At 41.4% G+C, this 8,279-nt stretch overlaps 1 protein-coding gene across 7 annotated transcripts in view; it reads right to left on the reverse strand.

Moving 5' to 3' along the window:
* The window catches only part of BLTP1 (bridge-like lipid transfer protein family member 1), a 357,046-nt gene that overhangs the window by 284,762 nt on the left and 64,005 nt on the right, over positions 1–8,279 (reverse strand). For all 7 annotated transcript variants that reach the window (XM_085852760.1, XM_085852755.1, XM_085852759.1 and 4 more), the window contains exons 11-15: positions 8,238–8,279; positions 7,260–7,338; positions 7,061–7,152; positions 5,814–5,931; positions 3,155–3,310 (exon numbers count right to left, since the gene is read on the reverse strand). The exon at positions 8,238–8,279 is cut by the window's right edge and continues 115 nt beyond it. In XM_085852760.1, the coding sequence (XP_085708886.1) occupies positions 3,155–3,310; positions 5,814–5,931; positions 7,061–7,152; positions 7,260–7,338; positions 8,238–8,279 (487 nt within the window). The remainder of the gene's footprint in view (positions 1–3,154; positions 3,311–5,813; positions 5,932–7,060; positions 7,153–7,259; positions 7,339–8,237) is intronic.

Here is an 8,279-nt window from a genome sequence, read left to right on the forward strand (position 1 = left end):
TTTCCCTCCTATCAAAGATTGGGGGTCCCGAAGGCTTTGCCCCAATCCATTCATCCGGTGAGCTGCCCTGCGAAGGGAATCTGCACAGGAGGTACTCCCACTGAGTGGGTTTTCAGATTACTTTGCGTTTTTGTGTTTTGCGGAATGAAGGGTTTTACGGTGGCCGGAGTGCAAATCCTGCTCCCAACCTCCTAATAAGAAGTAACCCAACTGCAGGAGGATGTCCACAGACACAGTTGGGTACTAGATATGGATGGCCGTTGGCTCACAAGGCGCTCCTCCGCCCTTTGACAGGTTTTGTTTTTAATCCTGCTGGGTGTCCATATCTAAATACCCTTCTCACCAAAAAACCTGGTGGGGGAGATGGTTTCGTCACCGACAACCCGACCATGGAACAGGTTCGTACAGGTTTACATGATACCTGTAGCAAGTCACAGATCAAATCTGGCCTGACCTGACTGATGAGGGGGACAAGTTGGAAAGTCATTCTTGAGTTTGAACACATGTTGATTTCTGCCTTTCCTGAGAGTGGACACACACTTGTGGACCGTTTGGAATCAACTGAAATTGCCTTTGGTCAGATTGCTATTCCAGGAAGAGAAGGCAAGTTGTTTCAGAGCAACTGCCTCACCAAATGATTGTGTACTATGGGTGGGAAGAAGGATAGAATAATTGAAGATGATATGGGATGAATCTGTGCATAAAAGAGAGCAGGTTTCTGTGAAAGAATTCCCAGACTGAGTTAACATTGGGGGCAGTAGATATTAGAGACAAGTCCTGAAGAGAGATGGCTGCTTACAATCCCTGCCAATCTGACTCACAGGCATTGAGGTAGCTCACTGAGAATAGCCAAAGAGATGTTGACTTTCACAAGCATATGATCAAATGAACCAATTGGAGCAGAGAAGAGCAGGAGACATTTGGGGGAAAGTTTGTCATCACCAAGTCCAGAAGAAAGGATTTGCGAGAGGGAGAAATCCAGATTGGAAAGTTGACAGATTGAGTCATTCCCATAGAGTCACAGAAGTCCTTTGCTGAGGGAACATGCTTGCTGAGAGGAGTACCAACACCCAACCAAGCCGCATGGTGACAAATGAAATTGCCACATTCGAGGAAGACAGAGTTGGGATGTGTGGTTAAAAATTTATCCATGTTGTCTGAAAGAGATATGTAGATGGAGTCGTCACTGGTAGGAGGACAGTACAACACAGAGATGAAAGAGAGGTAGGAACAGAGGGAAAATCGCAGCCAGAGGTACTCCTGTGGGTTGAGGTGTATGGTCAGTGCAAGGGCAGTGGGAACTTGAGTTCTTCATGTTAGGAGAAACTGCACCACCAGACCATGGTTTAGGGTGTGATGTTGTGCTTTATGTTGGCCGACGATAAAAGCCATCTCCCAATGATGAAGAATCACAAATAATTCTAGTATCTGGATGCAGATCTGGATATTCAGCAAAATCTTATCAATTCGTCCTGGTAAAGCAACCTGTCCACCAAGTTTCATCCGAATCAGTCCATAACTTTTGAGATAACGTCCTCACAAACAAACAGACGGACAAACGGACAGACGGGTGAAAACAAAACCTCAGTCTACCTTAGGTAATAACATCCAATTAGTCCTTTGCTGTCTTAATGACAAGTCCATTATAGACAAGGTGTATGAAGTTGTTTTAAGGTTTGTCCTTCCATGTAGTCGATGATTTTCATGTATTAGGCTACATCACCGGAGGTGAGACTCAACTGCCTTATGTGAAAGCTGATCAATTTTACTTCCACATCGAGACACTTCTCCCTATGTTTCACACAACTTCATGACAAAACCGTCCGACAAGATTCCATTCTCGATTCCACCATAAACTGGGGGAGTGATGCTTTACAGCCAAGGTGTTGCATCAATGAGCGCTCATCCCTCAGATGGACATTTAGCTGGGTGCCCGGTCTATTAGTATTAGATGGTGGATGTTAAAGATCTCATGGTGTTGAGATGAAAAATTGATGAGTTACCACCGGCATCCTGGCCAAATTCTAAAAAATATCTGCTTACAAAAAGGGGGGAGGGTATGTTCAACATTTGGACACCGAATCTGGGTTTGTTTAATGCAAAGTACCTCATCCAAATCAAAATAAAATGAAATGGTTCTATTGCTAGACATGATTTCAATTTCTCCATTATTTTGTTAAAGCGAACATAAATAAATTTGATCAAAACAGCTCCCAATCAACCCACTTGCTACTGAAACGAGCGAGTTTCGCAAACTAGAATACCTGCAGTAAGTGGCAGCTGGGTTCCTGACATCTAGAAAGGCAGGTTCGAACCAATATAAATGCTAATAGCTCGACACAAAATGACACCCCGCTTCATAAGGATGTCAAATCCAATTCATAGCAGCAGCTAATCGGTGAAGCAATCCAGTCGGGCCCAACTTAACGGAGATGTGGAAATAATACTTTCACAAACGATCCCCAAATGTGAGCTTGATTTATTCATCATTCTCTATTTGAGAACTTCAGCATCCAGGGACCATATATTTATTATGTACCTGACAGGGAGAGAGCAAGGGGACTAAATGGATATTTTAAAATGAAAAAAGGAAGAGAAGCGAGGGTGATGGGAGAGTCAGGAGGGGAGATGTGTGTTGAAAAAGCAGGAGAGAAGATAAAGAAGTTTGGATGGAGGAGTAAAGACAAGAAAAGGAAGGAGTGACGGAGGAAGGGGGTAGGGACGTCATACACAAGGCCAAACTTGCAAACATTATAGATGGTCTCTTAAGATGCAAATTAAATGCAATTCATTCCTTTTGCACATGTGGATCAAAGGTGATGGTGGATCTCAACTATCATAACTGCAGGTGGCAAAACAGTGCGAGTGGATGAAGAAACCGATGTAGGAACGGGAAAGGTGCACAAATATTTACTCCACACAAAAATTATTTTTTGTTTTTGTTTTTTTTTTACATGCAAAAAAACAAAACAAACGACAGCAATGCCAAAAACTACATTGAAAACAAACACTAGGGTTCTGCTTCATATAAAAGTTAGCAGTGCAGTGAAGATTTGTGTGCATTATGAAACTGCAACATTGCCAAGCATACAAACAGTATTGATAAAAAATAAAATTATCCATCACGGAATCAGAATAAAGAAAAGAACATTACCATTCTCCTGCTGTCTCGTTGAGCAGTCGACCCAGTTGTGCTGATTGGCCAACCAAACCATCTCAAACTGGTGCAGGATTATGTTGAAGTTCCAGACGTATGGAACGAATGCAAAAAGGTCTGGTGAGGCATCACTGGACCAATCCTTCATGAGATCTGAAACACCAAAGAATCAAGTTGTCACATTAATTTGACAAGAAAGTTTAATTCCGCCATGTTCCAGCAAAGAGAAAACCACAGCAATCTTCAAATAAGCAAATTTCCTCCAAACAAATGTTCCTAAATAAAGGGACAAGTTTCTTGGAAAAAGGGAATGATGGCTCAATCAATGGCCTTCCACAAGATTCTGTGATGCTCCCACACCTCCTCAAAGTCAAAATCCTGTGTAGCATGTTCATTGATTAATCGTCCAAATGCAGAGCGAGGGGATGATGGCAGTGGTTGGTGGCAGTACTAACACCCACAACCATGTTGTGTTGCTGCATCACATCAGAAATATTTCGGAACAAAAGGTGAGCCGAGTCATGTGTAATCCCCACTACATGGGTTTAAACAGCACATCATTAATGAACACTCCTCCTTTTTGTGTTGCATGACATTATATGTTCTGCTGTGAATAATATCCAGGTCGTCATTCTATTAACCCTCGAGATGCTCATTTGGATTTTCAAGTCAGGCGGAACAAAGGGGTACGTGTTCCATTTGTAAAGTTCGATTAACATCATCAAACGATCTGAAAACCATACACAAGAAAGACCGAATGGTGGAAGATGGATGGTTTTGATGTCATTTCTTGTCGAGGGATTTTTGAAGACAGGTTTTTAACCTGACCCTAAAACCTGGTTAGAAAAATAAATAACCAAATTTCTCCATCTCAAACAGAAAAAAAGATTCTGAACATAGAGTGCTTTGCATTTCTAATCAACGAGTTTCCAGACTCGTTATGTAATTATCTAATATCGGAAAGTCTCACACGCCTGAGCACACAAGATGTTTTTGGTTGCAAATCTGGAACAGGGTGGCTCATTTCATGTTTTTATGATTATTTTTGTTATAGTTTTGGTTTCAATATGGATTTTAGAGAGGTGAAAATAAGGGTCTGGACAACACCCAAGAGAGCAGTATTTATTGGCAACGCAGGTAGCACATGACCAGCAGGGTGAAAGGTCACCGTTAGGATACGCCAGCACAGCTGTGCTTGGTCATCAGGAAAACACCATCCATCTTGCTGTTGTGCAATTCAACGATCCACTTTACAAACTAAAAGTTCATCAGAGTACGTTTATCACTGTGGGAGACGAGGTCCGGCTGAAGTAGTGTTTAACCCTCAGTCAGAGCAGGAGAGCTGCATCTCGTTTCCCACAGCGGTAACTCTTCGATAAAATCCATCGTTGAGCTTGTCTACCAATGCAGATAGACACTTGCCTACCAATGCAGATAGACACTTGCCTTCATGGAGATGAGAATTCTGTCATGTGGTTCTGCATGCTATCATGGAAAGCAGCTATTCTTCCAAAGATGGAAATTCACTCCCAGAAAAAGCCATGCTACCGAAGAGGTTTTATCTTTTTGGTCATACATTGTATTCAAATCTTCCATGGGATGCATAGCCCTGTGATATCCTGGCTAGAACAACTCACTGTCCCCAGAACTCCCTAAAACATTTGACAAGTTGGCAGATGCTCTGGATGAATGGTGCCAAATCCTTTAATGAATGGTATGGGAACTCGAACACACAACGAGGTGATTTGATTTGCCGTGTACAATCGAAGCAATCGATGGATACACGCTGTATTAAAGAAACCACTTGCTTTCAATAAGAAACCTTTTTTCCTGCAACCAGATGCAACATAAGAAACCTTTCTTCCATGCAACATCACAAGTGCATGGCTCAAGTCATGCGTTCACTCACTGGTTCCTCAATCACAGCGTTTTCGAAAAGTATTCAAATGAGGGAAATGTGGAAATTTAATCAACTTTACATTTAACATATTGTGGAACTTCACAAAAACCGTGCACAATTTCAGGCGTACAAGAGTCATCCTGAAAGTTCTGTCACCCTGCTTCTTGCAGTTTGTTATTGTGTCATTTTATCATCTTTTTCATTGCAATATCGAGGCTCATGGAAAAGTAAAGTGATGGAAGGTAAAAAGGACACCAAACTGACAGTGAGGCAGTGGAGCAAAAGGTGGACACAATAAGCAAGGGAATAAACAAACAGTGAGAGACAGAGAGATCAGGAAAGACAGTGATCTGCAACCAAGATGGTTGGGCTGGGTAGTATTAATGGGGGTAGAAAAGATGGCAGGGTGGGGGAGGGCAACATGATGCACCAGCTACTTGAAGCACTGGAGGGAACAGTTGGTAGACTGCTGGATGAAGTGCATTGAGAATGGAGATCATGTGTAATAATGTCACATGTATGGAGTTTAGCAATGGTACCATTTATCATGCTGGGTACGTTGGGTGGCAGAGCTTTTGGGAAGATCTTCATAAAGGAAGAACAAAAACCCAGCATCGTGGTACAAAGAAGAACAAAAACTAAGAAAAAGTATTGGAATAATCACTTTGTAACGCCTCGCAACCGTAATAATTATTTTATCCAGAAAACCAAAGTGGAAGACATCGATTGAATTAGAATCAACAGTTCCAGAGTCACCTTGAAAGAAGTTCTTCTGGGCATAGATGAAATAGTAAGTAGCTTTGCACACTTCAATCTCACAGTTCCACTGCTGAGTCATGTTCCATGTTCTTGAGTATTTGGCATTCAAGTGAAACTAAAGAAACAGACACTTGTGAAAATAAAAATCCTCGAATGATGACGACATACTGATGTGAGAAAAATAAAAACAGTTGCCGACATAGTTCATGTTTTTCAAAGAAGAAGATATATTTGTGTCATACAATATAAACAGCTCTCATGGTACATTGCCAGTAATGGTGGAATTAAATACATAATTAATGACAAGCCATTCGAGCATGCTGGTCATATAGATGACTGGAAGAGAGTGCGACCATCAGGATTACTCAGAGCGAGAGCATTGTAAAGGAGGGGGGGAGATGGGTGGGTGGGTAAAGGAGGGAGGGTGAATAGGTGGATGACTAAGGGGGAGGGAGAATGGGTGGGTGAATAAGGGGGAGGGAGAATGGGTGGGTGACTAAGGGGAGGGAGAATGGGTGGGTGAATAAGGGGGAGGGAGAATAGGTGGGTGAATAAGGGGAGGGAAAATGGGTGGGTGACTAAGGGGGAGGGAGAATGGGTGGGTGAATAAGGGAAGGGAAAATGGGTGGGTGACTAAGGGGGAGGGAGAATGGGTGGGTGAACAAGGGCGAGGGCAAATGGGTGGGTGATTGTGGCAAATAAAAAAAACGAAACATCTGCAGACCATAATGAAGGTGTCTGATATTGAGCAATGAACATCCACCATAAGTATTTTGCAAGCGCAGAAACATTATACTATGTATATATATATATATATATATATATATATATATATATATATATATATATATATATATATATATATATATATATATATATATATATATATATATATATATATATATATGTATATATATATGTATATATATATATATATATATATATATATTCCCTGTTTTTGGACAAACAAGGATGCCTTCATCGATTTTTGAAAGGAAACTAGCATGTGTACAGAGATCATTGTTAAGAGAAAGGAGGAACTGGTACAGTAAAAGGAAAGGTAAAAGGATTGTTCAGTTACCAGTTCATTAATAGCACTTCCATAAAGTTGGTGATCAAAGAAAAAAAAAAAAAGATTTTTTTAAAAATCATTCTTCTATAGAAAGACATCTAAAATGATAAAGCTACCCTTGTACAGATGGACAACACAACTGTTCATTCCTTATCCAAAGGAGACAACTCACAGCCAAAGTTTCGGCCTCAAGCAGAGAGCGGTACTGCATGCTCGTTGTGGCATCGACATGCAACAGCTGACCTTTGATCGTTGAGGTGAACCCTGGTGCACACGATGCTCTCCTTAGTAAACAGTGCGGCTGGTAGGCCAACCAAAGTGTAAAGGATTCAAGGTCATGTTCCAAAAGGTGAGCAAATCAAAATGCTTACCCTCCTCTCCAACTATCATTGGGATGTTCACCTCGAGATATGAACCGGCACCAATGTTTACATGAATGGCGTTGGTTTCCTGCATTTGACAGAATTGACGAGAAAAACTGGTCATACTAAATGATGATGCCGAGTTTACAAGGAGCTGTTTATCAATTACGTACATTCAACCACCCCAACAGCCCCCCTCTCAACCCCAATCTATTCCATACATTTATGACATTTCCATCCCATTACTCCCAAACTCCTTTGTCTTCTCCCCATCTCTCACACATGTTGCTGGCATCGATTCTTCTCAATCTCCTCTTCCTGTTCTGAAAAAAGTATTTCAGCCCCACTGATACAAGTTATGTATTATTTTATCTTCCTACTGCTGGCATCGTAAGACCTGAACCAGAGCTCTCTACCCTTTCCAATCCTGAGCTCGATGTTGTGCTTCTTCCGTATCAATTCCAGCTTCAATTGAACCCTTTCCCACCATTTGCTTCCATCTTGTTCTCTTGTTAACAATACAAAGAGAGCCTTAAACTTTCACAATACGGACAGTGGCAAAGTGGTGAGAACACTGGACTGGTATCCCACAGGTTTCAAGTCTAAATCCGGTGTCAAGAATTTTTGGATGAAGAATTTTGATTCCAACCTTGTGTAACCTAAGCCAGTCACAGATGAATTGCCATGTCACTTTCAAACAGTCAACCTTCAGGGAGGGAAAAGGTAATGTGCTTGCAGCACGTAATCTGGTGTACGTGTGGTGCCAGTGAACGCTTTGACAAAATGCCCTTTGACTATCCCCAACACCTCCTATGAAAAGGCAGAATTCCACTTGAAATGTTCTTCACCAAAACAGATTTATCAAAAAAGGTAAAACAAAAGATCGTGTAACCATTATTACATTACAACACTGAATGCTGCAAATAGTGTTGCTCAATATTCTACCAAAACCAAAACAAGGGCATGTATGAACAGACGACCTCTCACCCTATTCTTTGTAAACAGCAAGTCTATTGTGGCATCTTCAAT

This window comes from Eptatretus burgeri, chromosome 13 (assembly GCF_056783735.1).
Source record: "Eptatretus burgeri isolate ZD-2024b chromosome 13, Ebu_testis_v1, whole genome shotgun sequence".
Taxonomy (NCBI): domain Eukaryota; kingdom Metazoa; phylum Chordata; class Myxini; order Myxiniformes; family Myxinidae; genus Eptatretus; species Eptatretus burgeri.